Source organism: Harpia harpyja, chromosome 11, assembly GCF_026419915.1.
Source record: "Harpia harpyja isolate bHarHar1 chromosome 11, bHarHar1 primary haplotype, whole genome shotgun sequence".
Lineage (NCBI taxonomy): Eukaryota > Metazoa > Chordata > Aves > Accipitriformes > Accipitridae > Harpia > Harpia harpyja.
The window spans coordinates 5,139,248-5,162,297 of record NC_068950.1 but is presented as its reverse complement, the minus strand read 5'-3'; the positions used below and the strand labels follow the sequence as shown (position 1 = coordinate 5,162,297).

The following is a 23,050-nucleotide window of genomic DNA, read 5'->3' as shown; positions in this document are numbered from 1 at the left end:
CACGCATGGCCAGGATACTTCCCCCTCCCAAATCCAGATGCCAAACACAAAAATGGATACGGGGGGGGGGTTTGGGCCCGGGCCCCCCCCAACTTGGGGTCCCACTCCAGCCATGCAAACGTGAGGGGGGGGAGACAGCAGCTCCCCCACCAAGTGGGAATTTGGTCTTCCAGGGCCTAGGGGTATCGGATACAGCCCCAGAACACAGCCTGTGTACTGGGGTGGTGGGAAGAGAAACCGGGAGTCTGGGGGCTCCTAACCCCCGCCAGCACTGGGCATGGTTAGTTATTAGGCATAGGGAAACTGAGGCACAGAACCCCACAGCCACCCCAGAAGAGCCCAGATCTGAGCCGACGCCGGCGCGCGACACACCCGTGCCCATAACGAACCATCCACAGCATCCAAGCAAACTAGACTGTATTAATATTTACACTTACGAAGAGAAAGGAAATAAAAGGGAAAAAGGTAGGTGGTGAACAAGCAGGCAGCTGCCCTTCTGCCGCATGGGCTTTCCCGTTGCACCCATGGGAGCTGCTTCCCCTCCCCAGGGGCTCGCAACCTTCGTGCGGACGCAAGGCAAGGAGTGGTTGCAATTCCTCACAGCTTCCTCCCTGAGAGTGACGGCTCATTCTCAGCCAAAACCTCAACGGTGAAACCCAGCCTTGCCACGCACCGCCGGCACCGTGCTTACGGCCCGGGTGCGTTCTAGCACTAAAACGTGCCGCCACTCGCGTGCTCCGGACGTGACGCCAATATTGCCGAGAAGCAAAAACCCGAGGAAAAGGCTGGCAAGAGCCAGCCTCGCCTCCGCTCCGCGCTGGTGGGGGATTTGCATCATTTTTGGAGGTCTGAATCCTCCCAGCAATGCCGTATGGCGGTAGCTGCTGCAGGGCGCACGCCACTTCAGCTGAAATCAGACAGGAAAAACGAAACCTTCGGAATCATCCCCCTGCAATCACCGTAAGCGGGGGAGGAAAACAGCACTTGGAAGGAGCTGCTGTGATGTCCCCCAGCTGCCGATTCGGCCCCTGCGGCTCCACTCTCCAACGCCCTTATATGAGCCGATGCTGAGGGAAATGCTTCCAAAGCGTGGGCCGGCCAGAAGCGGGGCAGAGGCTGCTGCTTTTCCCTGGGGACTCATCTGGGTCTCTCTGCTTTTGAGACTGCCAAGAGCCCTGCAGCCGCAGCCCCGCTCCTGATGTTCCCAGGGAGGAGAGCCCTCCGGGGTGGGTGCAGACCCTGCATGGTGCTGGGGTGGCTTTTGGTGCACCCCAGGAGCTGCCGCCTGCCTTGCACTGTGTACCCAAGCCCCGAGTTTTCCTTTCTAACAGCCCCAGAGCCCTCCATGTGTTTTTTCTGGAGTGCTACCGAGCCCAGTATCCGGCTTTCCCTGCAACCCAGAGCCTTCCACATGTGTGCATGTGTGTGTGCAGCCCAGAGCCTTCCAGGTGCCTTTTGGGGTACTTGAGTCCTCTGAGCATGTTCAGTGTACCCCAAAGCTCTCCTTTTGCTTTCCCTTGCACTCCGGAGCCCTCCCTGAGCCTTCCAGCACCCCCAAGATCTCTACAAGTCTTTCAGCGGGCCCAGAGCCTTCCAAGTGTCTCTCCCTGCTCCCCAGGGCTCTCCATGGGCTTTTCTGAAAGCCCCCGCCTGTACTTCTGGGCACCCCAGGACCCTGCTCGTGACTTTTCACATGCCCTGCAGCCCTCTACGTGCCTTTCCCTGTGCCGCAGCTCCCTCTATCCAGCTTTCGGAGCATCTCCTGGGGATCCGGCCCTGCCTCTCATCCCACAGGGACAAGCAGCGAGGCGGGAGAGCAGGGCAGTTGGGTGGGCTTCCCAAGCCAACGTGCTCATAGGGGAGAAAGGCTCTCGCTGAGCATCAGCGTGGCCCACGGGGGAGGAAGGGTCTCCGCCATCCGCCTGCATGCAGGGACAGGAAAGGAAGCGGAGGTTTGACGATCTGAGCTTTGTGCACAACCCTGATGAGAAAGAATCGTGTAAGGCAGAAGGCAGGGAGCAGAGGGGAGAGGAGAGGCGCAGGCACCACTGCATTACGACAAACCTCACTTGGGAAGCGGCCAGCAGTTATTCAGGGGGTGTTGAAGGATGGGAGGCTGGTGCAAGGGTGTCCCACAGCCCAGCCACATCCCTGGACGCAGCAGGCTGGCTCCCTCCCTGCGGCAAGAGGCACGAGGCAGCGAGCAGTACTTTCCTAAAGGTCCTGACCTGTGGCTGGAGCACATCTACATCACTTCAAGCCACAAAATAACTTTACTGTGCCAGTACTCTGCTGCTTAACCACCTCGGTGCTTCAACAACAGTGTCTCAAAGGGAGGAGAGGCGTATTTGGGACGTTAAATCTACAGAATCATCTCTTCTGCATCTGAGACCAAACACTGCTCAGGGAGCAGAAGGCAGCCTTGCTGCTGGGATTTCCCAGCTCCCAGTTTTACATCCGCCACAAAGAGATGGTGGGGCAAAGGGAACAAAGTCCAGCGGCTGCTCATGGGCTCCAGCTGCGAGTCCCAGGTGGTTCGCAGGACTCAGAGCTGTCAGCTGAAGGGAAAGGCTGCCTGGCAGAGCCCTGCTGCCAGCACCGCACAAACTGCCCCGGCGGAAGACAAGTCCGAAGGTCTTAACACTGGAGCGGTGGGGCAGGATGGTCCCTTTTCCTTTGGGAAGCTAGTTGAGAAGGGATCAGCTGAGCTGTGGCTGTTGGACAGGCAGGAAGGGAGAGAAGGAACGCCAACTGTCTGCCAAAGAGGTGTGGGGACTCCCCATGTCCTGATGCTGGTTCATGTGTGCTGCTGGAGTCCCCATCACACCAGCGATGGGGCTGGGAGGAAGAGGAGGAAGGCTGGGAGGAAGGGGAGGAGCACCAGGCCGCCTGGCTGCAGTTCGAGCTGCTCAGCCCCCTTCACAACTTCTGGATCTTCTCAGCGATAACGATGGGGTTCTCCTTACGGATCTTCTCAGCAGCTTCTGCCTTGTAGTCGTAGGGGCAGGCGTGCATGTCGGAGTACCGGTGAATGGCACAGAACAGGTTCCCACAGCGGCAGTCGAAGCCTGAAGGGAGGAAGAGCAGAGACACAAAGCCGCGTCAGTCCCCATCCAGCCAGACAGGAAGACGGCAGGGCCCCCGCTCTTTCCTGCCAGGCCAGGAAACTCCACTAATGCAGAAAGATGGTCAGACGAGGGAGGGAGCCGCTGTCCCCGACAGGCGAAAGGGACTCTCAGTGTAGGGGAAGACCACGGGTGGCTCTTTGCTTTCCTCTAGCTTAGCAGCTCCCGTGAGCGCACGCATGCTCTGGGCAGCCCCAGCTGCCACGGCGGTGGGAAAGGCTCCCAGAGCAGCTGCTCTCCGCACTCCCCAGGGACAAGGGACATGCCAGGGACTGCACAGTGCCAGATTGCTGATCCAGACCAGGCTCCCCAGGCAGCGAGCAGGCAGCCCCAGCTGGAGCCGAGCCCTCCAAGCCAGCCTGGCTCCCCAGGCGTCACGCAGCAGCATCTGAACTGACCAGCAGTAAGCCAGCAAGCAGCAAAACCTTCACCTTATTAGGATGACTTCTGAGCTATTTAGGCTTCAAAATTAATAATTATTTAGTCACTTCACTTGGAGACAATGCTGTTCAGAAGTGCTACCGTTATCACAGCACACTGGGAAACTGAGGCAGGGAGCAGAGGGAGGGTTTGCTGCAGGACAGCATATCAGCTCCCCATCACGCTGGCAGTGAACCATGCTCTTTCCTTTCACATCTTTCCAACCACAGGCTGTAAAGACCACAAACACCTTGCTATGAGGTGCCAGTTTACTCCCATTTGAGAAAACTCATTTTATCCTAAATGCCCTGAATTCACAGGAGTTCTCTGCAAGTTGATTCCTAAAGGAGAGGAAACTTCTCACAGTTTGAAGCTCTTAAGGAAACACTCATCCAGGGAAACAATCCTCCCTGCAGATCCAAAGGCTGGGCACAGAGCACCCTGCCCAGTCTCAGGTTTATAAACCCGCATTTATTCTAGGACAGTGCCCTCAAATCTCCAGGCGAGCTCAAGTTCCACAGTGCCAGGCGCTGGGCAAACCTCCCGGGCCAGACTCTGCCAAAGCAGCTTACATCAATGAAAACAGAAGTGTGCATGCAGTCCCTGGCTGCTGAACGCACCAAGGAGGCTAAAGAGGTGAGGGCTCCGCTAGAACAGCATGACCTGCACAGTTATGGAGTTAACTTTTTCCAGGGAAACACTAAATGCCAGAGTCAATTTAGGGGAATGATGTTTTTATTAACAAACCACAGCCAAGTTAATTGCTTCTCTTTCCAGGGGCAGTTTTCCCATTGATAGCAGTCACCTGACACCATCTCAGTACCTCTTTCTTCAGCTTTACAGGCTGAACACTGAGCGCCATCCTGCTCTCAGGAAGCTAACAGTGGAAGTCAAGTAGCATTAAAAAATGGGATGAGTCTTGAGTGGGATTTTCAGTTTGGGTCTAACTCAGTTCATGTCACTATTATGAAAGCTTTACTGCTGGCTTGAATAGGAGCAGAATTAGATCCACAATGAGCACTACCTTTGCTTCTACAAGCAGCTTTTGCCAAGCAGCAGAAATAACCCAAGAGGCACTGCTCCATCCAGTTCTGCAATCCTGCATCCAAGGGCTGGCAGGGGCCCTGACAGTGAGCAGCAGATTCCCCGGGCTACTGCCTCGGACAGCACTGTTCACAGGTCGGAGTTCCCCTCCCATCTCCCCTGCAGCACCACGTCTTGTGGATGTAGAGTACTTTTTGGAGAGGTACCTCCAACCACTGACCCATGTCAACCCTCCAAATGCAGGCAGTACCACAGCACAAGCAGGTCTGTTCACAGGGCTATGAAGCCAGACTACTTAGGCCACAGGCAAGTTTTCCCACAGCCAGGTTCTTACCAGTTAGCCCTATCTTCTTCCGGCAAGTGAAACAGCGATTCTTCTTCTGTTTCGGTTTTTCTGAAGCTGTCTTGCCCTCAGCTTTGTTCTGGGATATTTCAAGCAGGGTGCCTGAAACAGAAGCAAGAGTTTTGCTACCCTTCTTGATAAACCAAGCAACACAGTCATTTCATTACAGGAGTTGCTTGAGGCCCTACCGATTCTGGGTCTGTGCCAGACACCTCCATGTGCACGTTGCCCTGGCCGACATACCCCAAACTGCGAGATTTGCCTTGTTCCACAGAGATCTACACCTCACACAGCTTCATGTTTTCTCTCTGTTTCAAATTCCTTAAGTCCAATGCTCAGAAACATCAAGGAGATATTATGGTTTAGCTAAGGCATACGCAAGGTAATGTGATGCCGTTCAGCTCCTGATGAGAAAAGGTAATACTAAGTAGAATTACCTGGTGCTTGCCATAGGTTAAGCATGCATCTGGATAGTCACTACAGCTTAGCTGATGTACAGTAACTCAACTGCACAGCTGAGCCTAGAGTTAATCTTCACAGGAAAATAAGTTAACCCCTTGTAAGTACTACTAATTATTTTTGCTGACTCTTATGTAAGTGTTCCTCGTATGTAGGTCTCAGAATGCTTTACACAGATACTCATCACTGTCTCTAATCTACCAAAGGAAAACTGAGCTCTGAAAGCCAGATTGTTAAAGGTCACTGATGCTTAGCAGGATTTCCTGCAGTACCTAAGCAGGTTAGAGAAGTCAACAGGAGGGAGGAGCTCCAACTGCTAGCAGATACATACCTGCAGTGCAGGCCGCTCTGAAAATCAGGCTAAGGAGACAGTCAAGAGGCGGAGACAGCTTTGTGGATCTGACCCTAAACAACTTCCTAAAAATTGCACAATCAGAAGAAAGGGGCAGGCTCTTCCAAGCCTCTCTTTCACCAAATAGTCCCTCACCTGCCTGTTGTAAATTGTCTCCTGGGCTTGCAGGCAAGGGATTACCAAATCCAAAATGCACAGTCATATGCAGTGACTAGAGCCTGTTTTTTTAGCAACCAACAATCCTTGGGGGTTTTTTAGCTTTCAATGCAAGCGAACTGGCAGCTGAACTAAAGGAGGGTGTCTCCAATGCAGTGTCACTTTGTTATGGCTCCGCTGCAACACCACAGCTCACCCTGTAACTCATCAACTGGAGGACGTACCCCGCTGCGCAATGACACCTGTGCTACTCTTATCACTTCAAGGTACCCACTTTGCAAACAAAGCGACAGCGTTAACACTCTGAAGGGCAGGTATGCCCCCAATCACACAGAATGACAACAACCAGGCCAGCAGCTGCCCCTGAGCACCGTCACAAACACAACTCCTCTCTCCCAAGACTACACTAGGTCCGTCTCCTTTCCTCTCTCAAGAGATGGCAGGGAACTGCAGCCAACAACAGCCGAGCAGCAGGCTGTGGGACGCTCCGGGCTTTCTGCCATTCACTAGGATAGGCGTCATGGAAGATTATCCTCCTGCCAGTGAGTCGAGGGCTGGCAGCTACTCAGCCCTCAGCCCACAAAGCAATCTCTATTGGCCTGCCCTCAGGCACAGCATTTTCTCTCCTCCCTGTTTCAGAAACAGACAAACTGTTTTCTCCTTAGCTCTCTTGCTAGGTGTACCTTTCCTGCCAGGAGGTAACAACTGTCCCCTGGAGTTAGTGGCCCGTATTGTACTTGCTGCTCAAACGAACTTCAGTATCACTCAGACTTGTGCAAAGGCCAAACCAATCAGTCTACCTGATGAGGAAGATGCTGATGAGGCCTCTTCTGTCTTGATAAATTCTTCGGTCTCACTGCTGTTTTCTTCTCTGGATATGCTCATGGCCGTCATCTGATGGGTCACAGGAGTCTGAGCACTGGGAGCATTTGCAACAAACAAATAAACCATAAAGCAAACACAAGTATCTTCTTTTGATGAACAGTTATGTGGGAGAGATCTTCAGCCCATAAAGTTAATTTAATTATACTCAGAGGTAGCTCAGGCGTACAGCAGGCCGATTCCCCTTGAGATTTGGGATCAAAGTTCTTTATAGCCACAAATGGAATGAATCTGGGATGATCTCAGTTTCCTTTTTCACCCAATTAAAGCCAAGGCAACAGCCCATCCAAACAAGTCCAGGGACAGAGAAACAGAGTTATGAGTCAGCACTGTAATGCAATGGTAGAGCTCAATGCAGTACTATCTTCCTTCCTATCAAACGTGACCAAGGTCCCTAATCCTGCTGTCGCAGCTTCCAGACTGGATCATCACCAGGTGCTTTCACTTAGGACTGAGTGGAAACCAAACAGTTTAACACAGCTAGTGACAGACACGGTGCGCTGGCTCCAAAAGAACCAGGGTGCCACTTATTTTACTACAGGTTTTAATTTACTACCAACCCTCTGGTACCCGACTCTATGCATCAGTCATCATCATCAGGGAGCCAGATTGATCATTTCAATCCTCCAGACAAACCAGGGTCACAATGAACAGTGTTTGATCCAGCCTGCTTTATAGATCCCCTTGGCCATACGAAGGATCAGAGCCTACCCCTTGTGTCCCGGAGCTGGTTTTTAGCATGGCTGTAGATCCACCCCTCCATAGACTATGCCCCTACCTGGCTTTCGCATCCTCAGGTGTGGAGTCTCCCTCTGCACGCTGCCCTGCAATTGAATCTGAAGCCATGGGGCTGCTGTTGGGACCACTGGGTGCTACGAAACAAGATCACAGTCTTGGTAAACTCTTAAAAATTTCAGGAAGTTCCTCGGGTGCTTGACAGCCAAGGAGAATGCAGGATGAGCACTTTCAGCAAGCTTTAGCCTCCTGCTCCCTACTGAGAGCTGGGAGGGCACACCCCTGTTGGGATCACTCCCAGATCCCCTATTCTTATACTCTCCCCTCCAAATTTGTGCATAGGTCTCTGTGGGGATAACACATCAGGGCTGGATGGACCTCACCATGACCCAATGCAGCTATTCTTACATTAGATCAGGAATGAGTCCTTGTATCAGGATCATAACATCCCTCTGAAATTAGCTGCTTGTCTTCCTGAGAACTGCAGGCCTCATTTATGGAGAGCTGTTCAGCTCCTCAGGATCTGCGAGCTCCTTTTTGAGGGTGAGGGTTTATTCGCAGGAGTTATGTGCTGAAAGCCTTCCGTTACTCTGTGTTTTTTTAACATCTGGTAAAATCTGACTTCAGTCACCCGTGACACCTCCATCATTCTTTGATTCCCCTTCTCTTCCTCAGCACTGCAAAGCAAACTCCACATCAGCACAAATATTCTCCTATCAGTATAAATGAAAGTGCTGCAGTTACCAGCATACCTTGAACCCAACACTACTTTGCAGCTTCTCTAAGGTGTAAGAACCAGATCCTCATCTGCTGAGAGGAACTGGTTTTAATAAAAATATGTTGGTTTATGCCAGCCAAGGATCTAAGTCAGGGTCTTTAGAAGAACCCTTTGTCAAGAAGAGCTGTGTTCCTAATACATATTTTGGGTGGGTAATTCAAGGAAAGCCATTATTACACTCAGGAACAAAACTCTGGAAGATCTCTAGAAGGCATTTCTCAGCAGTATTGCAAAGTCTATACCTGGGGAATCTGCACAAACTCTCAGCACAAGAAAATCCTGCTAATGATGGAAAGAGCATCCTTTCTGTGCACCTAGCTGCCTCCCAGCTCGGTGATAGATCAGCTATATTTAGCTACAAGAAATAAACCTTTTATGTCATTGCTTTTGATTGTCAATGCTGTTAAGATAAGAAAATTATACAAACCCAAAAGGCCAAATGCTTCCCAAATAAAATTTCATTTCAGGGATCTGTTGTGGTTCCCAGCAGTCATCACATAACTCAGGGAGCAGGAAATAGCTAAAAATCTAGGCCACTGTTAGTGCAAGTGAAGTTTTACAGTTTACTGGAAGGTGCTGAGTGGGACAGGTCTTCACAAACAGCTGGGACTGGGAAGAAAACAACTGACCCCCTTACAGGGAACAGAAGCACTCAAAGGCTTGGGTCTTTGATTTAGAGGCTTGGGTCTACAGAAAAAGGGAAAGACATGAGTTTTCTAGGAGGGAGTAAATCTGCTGGTGGCCAGTTTGCATCCATGCACCCATTTAAGATAGATTTCTCAGAAAAAATCCTCTACCTGGGGGGTTTATCCGGTCACTGCTCTGCTGTCTCTGCAGAAACTCCTTATAGCAAACAGAGCACATCCCGTTGGTCCGGGGACTGCCATAAAACCCACAGCCTGTGGTACACAACAGAGGCACCTGGGTTTGGTTTGTCTCCTGAGCCATCCTCTCTCCTCCAAGGCACCAAGCTACAAACAGGAATAAAAATGAGACAGCTGTTAGGGCCAGAGCACTTGTTCATTGTACGCTGCAGCTGATCAGGAAGGAGCACAAAGGATCCCGAGAGAGTCCGGTTCCTGCACGTGCACAACAATGCGATCCGAGTCCCTCGAGCACGGGGTACCCAGGGCTTGTAAGCAGCCACAGGATCCAGGTCCTGGGACCTTGAGCCATCCAGAGCTCAGCTGCCAGGAGGCTGCCCAGAGCTGGGCTGAAAAGACGACAGGAACCGGCTCCCAGTACTCCCTCCTTGCACCACGAGGCTCCCTGAACTCCTGGCGAAAGACAAGCATGTACGACCTGAAAGATCCCCTCTCCAACGGTAACAAGAAGTGCCATCGGTAACAAGAAGTGCCATCGTAGCATGACTAATGACTCCTGCAAACAAAGAATGCCACTCAAACAGCCAGTGTCCAGCCTAATTAGTTACATTTTGCGCTTAGCGGCGTTTGTTTTCATTTCAAGCCTGTTTTTTAGTGCTCAGGAAGATGATGCAAGCAATGCAAAAAGAACCCATTGACTCTCAGTTTTGACATACTCATGTATTTCCCGACATACGCTGGCAGATAAGGGGAATATTAGCATAGTTAGGCTGGAAATAAGGATAAGGTTTCTTTCCAGCAGTAAGATGTGATTCTGGAACACCTTCCCAGGGGAAAGAGCAGACACAGTGAAACCTACTTTTAAAATGAATCTTATTAATTTCTCTCTGGATCACATGCAGTTACCTCTAAACCCAGGAAGTGGCCCCTTCCAGCCACACGTGGTGTTGCATTTACACGGCCAAACTGCACTGCACCCCTTCAAACAAGTACCAGAAGCAATAACTCCCAGCAACAACACCAATTTGGATGTGTACAAACAACGTGGCCGCGGCTCGTCCAGCTTTGGCGGAGGACAAGGGGAAGAGGACGTTTGCGGGACCACGGTGGGTGCAGGTGGCTCCAGCTGGGGCACAAAGACACAGCGTTGCTACCAGGAGTCCCCAGCAGCGATCCCCTTTGTGGGACGCGCAAAGTATCCACCACTTCACAGCTAACTCTGCCGCTTTCTTTCACAGTCCAACAAAACTTGCTCCACCAAGGGAATAAAACAACGGGAACATGAAATAATTACCCTCCCAGGAGCACTCCCGTGGGATGGAAGTGAATCAGCTCTGGTTTATTCTTCCTTGTCCTCAGCTGGGTGATACAAATCTCCGCTATGCAGTCAGGGCTCCCCTTGCAGACCTCAGACCAGTGTTCCCATTACCAGAGCAAGGGTCCTTCCCAGCCCAAGCCGACCTCTCCTTCGGCACCAGCAGCCAAGGGAGCCTCCTCCGCACCGGACCCTCTGGGAGTGGACCTGGCAGGCTGAATCCCCGCGGAGGTAACCGGATGGTAACCACTGCCACACACGGACAAATTTTCAGGAGTTGCTTCTGATTTCGAGCGTCCCTGGAGAGAGAAGGCGATGACCGCTGCGATTTGGACGAGTTCAGCTCTCCCTCAGGAAGCCGCCTTAGCCAGCAGCCCAGGGGCGACCTGCAGTGGGAGCCGAGGGACACACAGCTTCACCGCAAAACCAGCTGAAATGAACCGCGGGGGAAACCGAACCGCTCCCTCTCCCGCTGCTCTTGCCCCTGCACCCCGAGCCCGGGCAGGCCGGGGCGAGCCGGGCAACCCACCGCTTGGCCAGGGAAAGCCGCAGGCCACCCGCCCACCCCGTCACCCTCCGGCTGAGCTGGCCCAGCCGCTGCCCGGTCGAAGGCCGGCGCTGCCCCGGAGATCATGTCGCCCCGTGCCGCCCCCGCCCTCCATCCCCGCGGCCGGGCCCCGCGCCCCGCTCCCCGCCCGCGGTGGAAATCGAGGCCGAGGCTTTGCGGCCTGGCGCGGCGGCGGACAGGGTCGGGCCGGGCCGAGGCGGGCCGGCTGGGCCGCACCGGGCCCCACTCACCGGCGGCGGAGGCGGGCGGCCGCCGGGCCGGGCCGGGCCGGCCGCCGGGAGGCTCAGGCGGGCGGCGGACAGGGCGGGCTGCCGGGAAACATGGCGGGCGCTGCCGGCGGGACCGCGGCCCCCGAGCGCCCTCCCCCGGGGAGGGCCCGGCCCGGGCGGGACGGGACGGGGCCGCCGCCTGCAGCCGGGGCGGGGAAGGCCTGCCTAGAGGGGCTGGGGTATAGCTGTGCCCCGGCTATAGGGGAGGGGGCTGCGACGCCCCACTACCCCGCGGTTATAGGGGCTGGGGTATAGGTATGACCTGGCTATAGCTGAGGGGGCTGTGATCCCCCCCGGCTATAGGGTCTGGGGTATAGGTGTGCCCCTGCTATACAGGAGGGATTTGTGATCCCCCTGGCTATAGAGGCAGGAGTATAGGTGTGCCCCGTCTGTAGCTGAGGAGACTGAGACCCCCCCCTGTGGGTATAAGGGGTGGGACACAGTCAGAGTCCCCTATAGAGAGGGGATCTGGGAGCCGCCACTACAGGGGCTGGGACACAGTCAGACCCAGGCTATAGGAAGGGGGTGTGAGACCCCCATCCCCCAAGCTATAGGGGCTAGGACATAGATATTCCTTGACTATAGGGGTGGGAGCTGGGACCTTCCTCCCCAGCTGTAGGGGCTGAGATATTGGCTGGACCCTAGCTATAGGGCAGAGGACTGGGGACGTCTCCATCTATAGCCACTGGAGCAGAGGGCGGGCAACATTCTTCCCCCACCCCAGCTATAGGGGCCAGGATACAGCTGGCTCTACCCCAGCTATAGGAGAAGGGCTGGGAATACCCACCCCCAGCTCTCGGGGCCGGGGCCGTAACCCATCTATAAGGGGGGAGCCAGCAGGCGGTGGTGCCCCTCATGAATTTCTGCTGTGATACAGAATTGACCCGAGTGCACGCTCGTTCTCAGCCTCACCCCAGACTGTTTCCCCGCGGCCCTAAGACCCACAGGGCATCACTGCTGACCCCACGGGTCAGCCTTGCCAACACCAAATGGAAAGGGAGGGTGTGATGCTCCAGGGGTCTCCGACTGGAAGGGATTCCTGGCTGCAAACCATTCCTGCCACTCTTCTCCAAGACCTGGATGATGGTTTTGTTGTATTTTTTTTAATCAAAGCTTTGCTTGGGTGGTGTTGTGACCCAGCTCATCACCAGGCTGATTCACCTCCGAGCTCACGTGCCCGTGCCCGGGGTCCAGGCCTCCCCACCACCCTTGTGAATCGGCGATCGTAGGGTGCCCGGGGCAGATCACGGCAGGAGAAAGTGCCTGTTGCCCAGCTGAGCTGGGGCTCGGGAAACACCGAGGAGCAAAAACCCTGGGAAGCCACTGCCAAGCTCTGCTCGGGTGTCTCCCCACCATGTCCCTGGTCTGGGGGGGCTACGAAAAACTTTGTGCATTAGCCCTAAGCCCCAAGCAGGCTGTGGGTGCAGGGTTTCTCCTTGTCTTCGTGGCAGAGGTGCAGCCAGGGTTCTGCTCTCAGGGCACCTTTCGGGGCCAGCTCTGGCCGCGCAAAGGCATTTTTTGGTGCCGTTTGATTTATTTGCAGTGGCCGACATGGGAAATAAACTCAGCTGGGGGGTTGGCTGGGCAGGTCCCTGCCCGAGCATCCCAGGCTCTGCCAGCCCCACGCTTCCCGCGGGGCCAGCACCGGCCAGACACGCAAGCCCCGGGCCGTGGCCAGGGCCCCGTGGCCACCAGGTGGCACCAGGCTCCCACGGAAGGGTGGCCCAGGCGAACCCACGCACCCCGCCCCCGTGCACCCCCCCCCCCCGCCGTGAGCCCTTCACCCTCCCGGGCATCCCTCGCTCACTGCCAGCCCCACGCTCCAGCCAGCCTTGCAAGAGCAGAATGAGTCCCTCCCTGGCACTAGAGCCCCACTTGGCTAATGAGGGTCACTTGGCCAATAAGGGTCACTTCGCTAACGAGGGTCCCTTGGCTAATGTGGACCAGGGGCCCTGGGGCCACCAGCACCAGCCCGGGGTGCTTCTGGCCCCCGGGGGCTCTCTGTGCACCCTCCAGCGCTGCCGTCCTGCTCCCCAGGCCCTTTGGCTTTACAGAGCCCAGCGGGATGGGAGCGGGGGTCGGGGTGGCTTTTCGGGGGGCAGGGCCCCCAGCATCTCCGGCTGAGCAAGCGAAGCTCAGGGGCTGCTCTGCGAGGGCGGCTCCAAGGACACCAGGAGCTACCTGATTTCACAGGCTCTGAGATCCCACCTGGGGCTGGGGCAGCGCGGCAGGAGCCGGGACACCTTGCTGGGGAGACAAGGGCATGAGGCAAGAGCGGTGGGGCATGGAGAGCAGAGCAAGGCTATTAATACACATTTTCCCGTGATGCTCTGGCACAATTTTCAGAGCCAAAGCCGGAGGGATCTCCTGGCCAACGTAGCCTGGGTTTGTGCCTTCCATGCTCTGCTCTCCCCTGGTCCCCAGAACCGCTGTGGTCACCCACCGCTGTCACTCCAACGGCACTGTGACATGCTGCTGGAGCATCGTCTCCATCTGCCCTTGGGTGGTGGCAGCGGAGAGGGAAGCTGCCTCCATCCCTGCCCACTGCCTGGCTGCATCAGCCCTCTCCTAAGCATCTTCTCTGCCTGGGTTATCTAATGACTATGGCAGAGCATTTAAATGTCACTCCACTAAAGAAAGCAAGGTGTCCGGGGAGGGGAGAGCTGGGTGAGACAGGATGGGAGAAACAGGAGCAAAACAGTATCGATTTCTAGCCAATTATCACTGTTATCAAAGCAGCGCAATTAAAGGATGAGGACACATTTCCAATACCCTGCCTGCCCCTCTGAGGCCAGACACTGGTTCATCAGCTCGGCCGCACACACACATCTGCATGCACACAAGTACTTAACGTCTGCACATGCGTGCCCGTGTATGCTTGTAGCACATGCATGTGCATGCAAACACACACACGCAGCCGCGCAGGCGTCCTCAGCTTGCCAGCGTCTGCTGAGCTTGTTTTCCCTGCGGAGTTAATCTCCCCAGCCCGCTTCACTGCCTCGTTTTTCTGTGCAGCCAAGATGTGCCTCCATCTGGCTCTCGCTGAGCCCAGGGAGGGTGGAGGGCTCTGGGGACGGCTGGCAAAGCACTGCCTGGGGCTTTCACCCGAAGAGGAGCCAAAGCCACAGGAACTTGGCTTGTTTCTCCTCCTCAGGGTCCTCTGTAAAATGTTTTCTCCCCACATGCCCATCCCTCCTTCTCCCTCCTCCTCCCTGCTGCCCCAACATGCAGAGGCTGGGTCCAACCCTGTTGCACCCCAGGGCTCTCCCAAGCTGCCAGCTGGATACTTGCCCTACGGATATTTGGTTTCTTATGCTCTTGCAGGATGAGCGGCGGAGTCACACAGCTCTGAATTACACTATTTACATCCCATTGCTGGCGGGCAGCATTTGGGAGCACCGAAGATGCCAGTAGGGACCAGACCCCCAGCTCAAAACATGTGCCGTGGCCCAGTGCGGTAATGTGGATTACACATGGACAATACCCGCAGCGTGGGCCTTGAGATGTGGCAGGAGCTTTGCGTGTGGTTTCCAGCATCGGGAGGGTCAGACGCCTCCACCCCCAGAGGCAAACCCAAAGCCAGGATCAACCCCTGGTTGAGCAGACCCCAAATCACCCCCATCCCAGCCTCATCCCCGGGGGCTGTGCTACCTGCTGTCTGGCGGCACAGCTCGAGAGCAGCATCTCCAGCAGCCACCCCAGGAGATGGTCCCAGAGTGGTGGGCAAGGAAGGACAGTGTCTGCGCTCAGGTCATATTGCCTGGGAAGGAGTTTAAACAGAAAACCACAGAGGCCGACAATGGCGGGAGCCCTGTGCTCCTCACCCAGCCAGCCACCCTCCTCCCACAGCTCAGGAGCCCCATGCCGGCTCTCACTGCTGAGCATCACCCCTTCCCCAGGGGAGGAGCAGGACCTGAGCCCCGGCACCCTGCCCTGTCCACGGCCATCGCCATCTCCCTCTCCCTCAGCGCCCAGCCCCTGCTCTGGTCCAACCTTGCACAGCTAACACATTAACCCAGTGCTGCGCCAGCCCCTGGCCGCAGTGCCCCACGCTCCCTGCCTGCATGACACACATCTGGGGAAGAAGAGACACGTAGGGGGGGCATAAAACCTTTTAATAGGCTCAGTGGGTTAGAAACCCCCTTGCAATTACCACCTTCTCCTTGTCCGGTGCACACAAAAGACTCTCCAGGGTGCTGGGCATGTTCCTGACAAACCGAACGCAGCCGCGGAAGCCAGGAGGAAAGAACGGACGCGGGAGCCCTTTCAGACACTGCTATTCGGTTGCAAACTGCTTAATTTCCTGAACAAAATGATATTTTTGTTGTTGTTGTTGTTTTGATGGAAGGACGGCACCTTTTTGGCATGGTACAATCCCAGGGCTATTCATCCGTCGCCACAGCAACGAGCTCCATCAATGGCCATCCGAGATTGCGGATGATTAGAGACAACATGTAAAAGGTGGAAGATGCTGGGCACCTCGCAAACCTCATCTTCCCAAATGACTTGAATTATCCTCATTATTTCTCCCCAGCCAATTCTTTCCCCAGTCCATGGGAGACGTCACTGTTATATAAACACGGGAAGAGCCGAGTTATGAGAGCGGGCGGAGGAGAAGGCAACAGTTCCTTCTGGTGGGGGCTGACCTGGAAAGCTCATGACATGGAGTATGAAACCCTCCAAGATGCTCAGGGAGCTGCAGACGTCTCCCACACCTGGGGTGGGCATTGCTCAGGGCTGCAGAGGAGTGAGACCACACTGCCATCGGAGCAGTGGGGAGCATGGCCAAGCTTTGGGGTGGGGTGGCCATGACCTCTGCTTGTCCCCAGTCCTGCAGGACCTTGCACCCTCCTGCGGCTCTGTCTTGAGCTGTGTCGCTCCATCCCAGGGACACAGTGGGGAGCTTCGAGTTGGTTTGCTCTTGGAGCCCTTCAGGGACCCAGCCCATCACCACCACCTATTTTGGGGGTAAACCAGAGGAAAACAGGTCGCTGGAGCCTGGTGAAGGTGTGACGCATCCCAGTGGATGGGCTTCCTGTGGTAACGATGTCCGCAGGGCTGCGCTGAAGCATGGCAGCCGTGAAACTTTAATGCCCGCCTGCAATATTCATGGTGCTTTTGACGGCAAGGCGGGAATTGCACTGAATGGCCTGAATATTTCATGGGTGGCTCTGCGCTGGGATTTCGGGGAGGGTTTCCTCCACTGCCGCCACATCCTCACCCTGCCGCAAGGTCCGAGCCATCGGGTGTGGAAAAAGGGTGATGATACCCTAATTTACAGCCAAAGAGTCCTACAAAAATAATCTGGGGGTGTTTCGGCCCTGTCCGTGGTGGGAGGAGCAGACATGTCCTTCTGGGCATCTCTCTGCTCCAGGGCGGAATGGGAGACCCTGGGTGTGGGGCTGGGGATCTCTGACACAACCTTCCAAACTGCCTTCGGTGGATGCCCCCCACCCCAGGTCCCAAAGCACCGTGTGGGTGGCCTGGAGTGCTCCCCCTGGGCTGGGCTGTCCTGGGGTCACTGTGAGACATGGGGACAGCAGCCGTCCCCAGTCCTGTCCTCCCTGGCCATTGCAGGGCTGTCCCCCATGGCAAGGTGGCACGGGAGGTGACGGCCGCCGGGGTGGCTGGGATCCAGGTCAGCTCTCCATCTGTGCATCCCTGCTGCGAGCCGGGGTGCTCGCAGCCGGTGTTACGTGGGATCCTGATCCAAATTGAGTCAGCCCGGGTGGGCACGAGGTCCCCAGACCCCACAGCCAGCCCATGACATGGCAGCAATGGGGGAGGTGACAGCAAGAACACACTGCTCTAGCGCAGCCCCCTCTCCTCCAGCTCCCTCGGCCGCAGAACTTCCCGAGCAGCTCCCTGCCTGCTTTTCTGTGGCTTTGGGGGGCTGCTGGGGGGCTGACAGCCTCTGAAGCTCCCTTAAGCGGAGCCCCGGTGGGCAGCAGACCCCCCAGGTCCCACGGCAGGGAGAGGGATGCTGCAGCCTGATGGGGCTCAAGCACCCGCATGGCTCAGATGATGCCCCAGAAAACCCATCTCTGCTCAGGCAGACCCCGGCATCATGCACGTCGCCGCTTCACTCTGTGCCTCATTTTCCCCACTGCGCTCTGGGGATGAGCTGTCCCTCCGGGCATTTTGCAGGGAGTCGTGGCCACCCTCCAGGGCCACAGGCAGGAGAATGGGATATGGGTCAGATCCTGACCTCCACCAAGGGACAGACCCCAGCCCCGAGCACAGTGCTGGAAGGGGCAGCCAAGGGACACATTCACCCATCGTTTTCTCCGTCAAACAGAGAGGCAAGAGGAGGCCAGGCATGGGTGCCCTCCCCAGGCTCAGCACCCCAGGGGCCAGCACCTGGCAGGATCAGCTTTGCCTCCCCTCTCTGGCAGGATGCTGGGGCCCATGCTGGCTCTTGGCCAGGGCTCATCCCCTCGCCATCGGTCCCTGACATGTCCCAGATCCCCCCACCTGCCCCCAGCTCCCCGGGCTCCCCTTTTGGGTTCCATCCGCTCACCAGCAGCTCCAGCACCCTGTGGGGAGGATGGGCAAAAGCGAGACAAGCCCTTTGCAGAGAGCTGTGGCTCTGATCAGTCTAAATTGGAGCCGATAATTAGCAGCAGCAGAGGAGATCAATAAGGGAAGCGGCTGGTGGTGCAGCCAGGGCCAGGGACAGCCAGGCTGGGACCCCTCCTGCTGCCCGGGGCGCCCATGGAGCCCCACTCTGGCACCCTGCAGCACCGCAATGCCAGCTCTCTGCTCTCGTCCTGCATCCTTAGAGGAGGAGGATGGGAGATGCACGTGCAAGGGCTTAGCCAGATCCCACAGGGAGCCCATCGGCAGGCTGGGGGTGATGATGGGGGGGCCCTCTCCCATCCCACAGACCCCAGGCCATGCGGGTGACAGAGACAGAGCCGGCGCTCCAGGTCAGGGAGCTCCAGGGTGGGAGAAGGAGTTAATTCCTACACCGAAAAGCTCTTTGCCGGCATCTCGTCTCTAATGGAAGAGTCATGTCGGATTAGTGGGCGGCCGCGCGAGGCGCCGAGCGAGCGCCCTGCCTGCCGGCACCCGGCCCCGGGGAGAGCCAGGGAAGCCATGCGGAATGGCAGATCTGGGCCACTGTGCCAGCACCGGCGGGGGACGCGCTGCAGCGGGGACCGTGGCCGAGGGCGGGCACGAGGAGCCCGCCACAGTGAGCTTTCACACCAGTTTTTGTCCCCATCGTGGTGTCTCAGCATCTAGCCGTGATGCATCCCTGGAGCCCTGGGGATGCTTTTCCTCTGTTCCCATCCAGCCTGGAGAAAATGGGGTTCAGAAGCAAGGACACCCCAAACCATTGCAGCACAGCAGCTCTGGTGAGCAGCTGGGCGTTCTCAGCCATGCTCCCTGCGTCTCTGCCGCTGCAATCCAATAGCCAAGGGTGAGCGATGCCGGGCTTGTGGAAAGTGGGTCAGGCACATTGGACACCATGTGCTTCACCTCCCCTTTCACACTCCTTATCGCAGCCCTAATGGTAAATAAACAAGCCTGTCTCCCCAGCAACCCAGGGCCGTGCTGGGAGCGGAGTCCAAGGTGAGCTGCGGTGCCAGCGATGGGAGCCAGCCCGAACCCAGCGGATGAGCAATTAAACCCCAGCCCATCGGCACGACACGGGGAGTGGGGTCTGCCCAGCAGCCAGGAAGCACCATCCTGGGCATTGGCATGGTGGGTGGGGTGGGAAAGGTGGGGAAGACCCATTTCTTGGTGTGATGCCGCCTCCGCAAAGGGCACTGAGTTCCCCAAAGCTCCTTGCTGGTTCTGGCAGAGTCCGAGATTGGAAAAATCTGGAAAATGGGAATATTTGCCACCAAAAGGCACAGTGAGGTGTTCGGGGCACCTTTAGGTTGAGCATGTCTCCAAGCTGGGCTCCCTCTGGTCCCTGGTAGCAGGAGCAATGGCTATAAGCATCAGAGCATCCCTGACCCACTGACCCATAAAAATGAGGCATCCCGGAGGGGCTGCACCCTGTATCATCTGTCCAAGCATCCCCCTCTGCAGGTAACCCCAGTGGCTCCCCCCGGGCAGGGCTGGGCCACCATGACCCCCTCCCAGCTGCTTAAATAAGCAGAGCCCTTTGTTTTCTGCTTTCATATTATTTAATTCTCCTCTCCTCACTTGCACTGCAGGGGCAGTGGCTAAGCCTGGGGCTTTGCTAAGCTGGGATCGCATTAAAAGAACAGAGAGGAAGAGAGTTTCTGGTACTAAGCTGCTTGCGGTAACAGAGATGGATTTAAGGAAACTGCTCCCATAGCGATATTATTGCCCAAAAGCACCCAGCTCGGGGCAAGGCAGCTGGGGATGCAGGGAAAGGCCCCAGGCTGGTCCCCGTCGGGATACAGTGGCACCGGCACCAGCACCACAGGACTGGGGGGTCTTGCCTGAGGCCACCCGATGAAGTCCCATGGGGCTGTAGCCGGGACTGGGACCAGTCCGTTTGGTGCCGGGCAGGGGGAGCGGGCAGCGGTGGGTGGCTCACCTGGGCTTTGGCTGTATTAAAAGCTAAGTCCTCCGGCACGGCTTTTTCCAGAGCGGCAGCCAAAAAGGTGCTTACGGGGCCAAGGCGGGAGCCTGCCAAGCCCTAATTAGAGACGCTCAGCGGTGCAGCGTGCTAATACGCAACCTTTCGCCTCTGGAGGCCGGGATTTAAACCGCAGTGAAATCGTCTCAGGGACGCGAGTGCTGCGGTTGGGTTGTTCGGGTGAGAGGGGAAAAACCTCCTTCCCTCCCCAAACCACGGCAGACTGGGAGGTGCTGAGACTCTCTGGCCCATGGGTGCTTGGCATCCCCAAAACAGCTCCCCGCTGGGATGCAGGGTGACCTGAGCCCGGGCAGGGGGAGAAGCCAGAGCAGATCCCGAGCGCTTTCTTCTCCCCTGCTCTTTCTCTCGCCCTCTCTCCGCATTAACATGTTAACTTTGGCCAAGAGCTTTTCCCACTGACCTACTGATCTTTCCTATTTTGGTCCCTGGAATTAAGGGATTGCTGGGATTAACTTGCGCTAAAGCCTCCAGATCGGCTCTGGAGCGGGACGCCCAGGTACGGGTGCAGCAGGCAGCCGGGGGCACCAGCCGGCAGAGGAGGAAGCCCAGCGGCAGCCGATGGCTCGAGCGCGGGTGGGTGGGTGCAGCACCCCATGCTCGAGCAACTCGGGTGCTCTGGGCTCCTGCTTCTCCCCTCCCCAGGGTTTTGGACCCGCTGTGGTCAGGGCTGAGTGATAGGGAGGGTGAGGATGCCCAGAAGCCCCCCAGGGATGGATGGGTGCTTGAGGACCACCTTGCACCCAGCCTGTCAGGTGCTGTCCTGGCAGCAGGGATGTCATCAAGGGTCTGGAGTGGGCCAGGGCTGTGCAAGGCTGCAAATGTGGCTGCGGCAGCATCCAAGGCTCTTCCCTGGGAAGCAGCCGGTTCCTGCGGCAGAGCCCCGAGTGGGCAGCCAGGATGGGGCCCTCGGCCAGCACTGTCCTTCTGCCACCAGCCCTGGCCCCAGGGTCCCACAGCCGTCCCTAGTCGAGCCCTGGTGGGGGGATGCTCCCAGCACCCGCGTGGCTGCTCTGCTCCCAGCTCAGCCCCTGCAGACCTGCCGGGCAGCTGCCTGCACCCCAGGTCCTCTGCCTGTACCCCGGGGTGATGCCCTGGTGACACCAGTCCCCAATGCCGTCACTGTCAGTGGCAAAGAGGGGTCTGGCCACCATCTCGGCTGAGCCAAGGGCTATTTTTCTGCAATATTTCCACAATACTCTAGATTGGGGGCAAAAAAGAAATCCCAAAATATCCTCTTTTCACCCCAGTTTGGAAACTCCCCCCAAAGGCAGGCTGCTTTTCCACCTGGAGGGACACCCACAGGGAGTCCCCATCCCACGACCCTGCCTCAGCCCCAGGGACCGTGTCCCCCAACCCCCATGTGCCCCTGTCTGCCCCGGGTCCCCCCTTGCTCACCACCAGGCACAGGAGAAGCAGCATCACACGAAACTTGGCAATTTTGTGGCTGGGAAGTTCAAAAAGATGGAGGCGAAGGGGAGGAACTGGGGGGGGGCAGGAACAACTCGGCTTTGAAGGTGCCTGGAGATTAACTCAAGGCCACGGTGGAGGCTCGGAGACTTTTACAGCAAAACCTCATTAAGGCGGGAGCGGGGGGGACGGGGGGAGCAGGGAAATCTAAGCAGGAGGAAAAGTGTTTGATTCAGCAGAAACAAGTGGGAAAAAAGCCCCCTCGCGTACCCCCACTCCGCTTTTATCTGTCTCAGGGGGATCGGGGCGGAATATGAAATCTGCCCCTTTCCTCTTTCCTGTTTATCTCCTAATTATTACGCTGGAGATTCGGCAGCGCCGTGTGGTGCCCGTGCCTGGGCCGAGCAGAGGCAGTGCTGCCCGAGCCGGGGGCAAGTGCCGGGGGGAGCTGCCCGGGGAGCCCCTTTGAGCCCCCATGGCTCTGGGCTGAGCCCCCCAGGGCAGCAGGGAGGGAGGGGGTGGCATGATGGGGGGCCAGGACCCTCCTTCATGTGCTGTTATTGGGGCATCATTTGTGCAAGGAGGTGTGCCAGGGCTCTGCAGCCCAGCCCTGGGAGAAGCTGGATTTGCCCTCTCCCCGGGCACCCTGGAGCCCGGCGGGGCGAGCGGGGCAATGGACTCGGCGGAGGGCGAGGGCGGCTGGGGGCAGAGGCCGAGCTCCCCCGGAGCGAACCCCCCGGGGTGGATGCTGCGGCCGCCTGCGGTTGCTCGGCACCTCAGCCCACTGACCTACTTTGAGCATCGCTGCGCTGCGGGCATGTGGGGATGGGGATGGGGACGGGGATGGGGATGGGGACGCCGTGCTCCAGCCAAGCAGCGAGGCGATGCTCCGTCCCACCCCACGGGCACCCACAGCCGCTGCCTGGGGTCCAGTGGGGTCCAGCCCAGCCACCACCCCCCCCCCCAGCCCCTAATGAAGGCTCAGCAGCCACTAATTGCTTGGGGCCCCCCTTGGGGTGTGGGGTGAGACCGAATGCCCCTTCCCTGGCCCACCGGCAGCTCTGCCAGCCACGGCTCCAATTAGCCTCGTTATCCTGCGTTGCCGCTGATTAAGGGCCGGGTAATTGCTGTGGCGTTGGATGTCCCTTACAGCCGCACGGCAGCAGCTCTTGCATAAGTGCCAGGCGGGCGTTACGTGAGCGGGTCAGGCCGGCCTGGGGGCTCCGGTTACACCCGGCCCAGCTGCCCCCCCCCGGTCCCCACGCAGCCCCTGGCCCCGGGTGGGGACAGGGACAGCCCCACAGGGGCTGCGGGACTCGGAGGTGCACCCCACTGCTGCCTCAGTTTCCCCCTTCTCCCCTCTCTGCTTTGCACATGCCACCCACCCCGGTGTGCCCAAGCAGCACCCACCCTGCACCACGGCCCCACACCACGGCCCCACATCACGGCCCCACATCACGGCCCGCGCCAGCCTTTGCATAACGAGCACCGTGGGGCTGTGACTCACGCCGCTTCGGCAGGGCCACGTGCCCAGCACCATGCCAGATCCGGATGGCTGCCGGTGGTTGGCGCAGGTGGCAAAGCCACATCTTGTCCCCGTGGTCTGAGGGTACAGGTCCCATCCGGCGCAGCGCGGGGACCCTCGTCCTGCACCGCCGGAGTGCTTCAAGAGTGGGGCTGGGAGGAAGGGTGACACGGATGCCATGGAGAGGACAAAGCAGGGGACCCGTGTCCCTGAGTGGGGGGTTCTTTGTGGCATTAACTCCACAGCCACGGGGGGCCACATTAAGGC

The 23,050-nt window shown here is 57.5% G+C and overlaps 1 protein-coding gene across 2 annotated transcripts; it reads right to left on the bottom strand.

Moving 5' to 3' along the window:
• Window positions 1-400: 400 nt before the first annotated feature.
• Window positions 401-11,376, bottom strand: LOC128148123 (AN1-type zinc finger protein 5-like). 2 transcript variants are annotated; one of them, XM_052801622.1, is made up of 7 exons: window positions 11,232-11,376; window positions 10,413-10,732; window positions 9,092-9,265; window positions 7,560-7,653; window positions 6,700-6,818; window positions 4,924-5,034; window positions 401-3,068 (listed from the first exon to the last, which is right to left on the bottom strand). In XM_052801622.1, exons 3-7 carry the CDS (start codon window positions 9,240-9,242, stop codon window positions 2,920-2,922), a joined length of 624 nt encoding a protein of 207 aa, XP_052657582.1. In that variant the 5' UTR covers window positions 9,243-9,265; window positions 10,413-10,732; window positions 11,232-11,376; the 3' UTR covers window positions 401-2,919. The 2 variants fall into 2 exon arrangements, with proteins under 2 accessions (XP_052657582.1, XP_052657583.1); XM_052801623.1 differs by having other exon boundaries at window positions 10,413-10,819; window positions 11,232-11,361.
• Window positions 11,377-23,050: the final 11,674 nt, after the last annotated feature.

Excerpts from the sequence above, each read along its gene's own strand:
- LOC128148123 (XM_052801622.1), bottom strand. The coding sequence starts at position 9,242 with ATGGCTCAGGAGACAAACCAAACCCAGGTGCCTCTGTTGTGTACCACA. Across the intron at positions 6,819-7,559 it reads CCTGAGGATGCGAAAGCCAG|TGCTCAGACTCCTGTGACCC; the intron begins GTAGGGGCATAG and ends AAATGCTCCCAG. Across the intron at positions 3,069-4,923 it reads GAAGAAGATAGGGCTAACTG|GCTTCGACTGCCGCTGTGGG; the intron begins GTAAGAACCTGG and ends TCCTCCCTTCAG.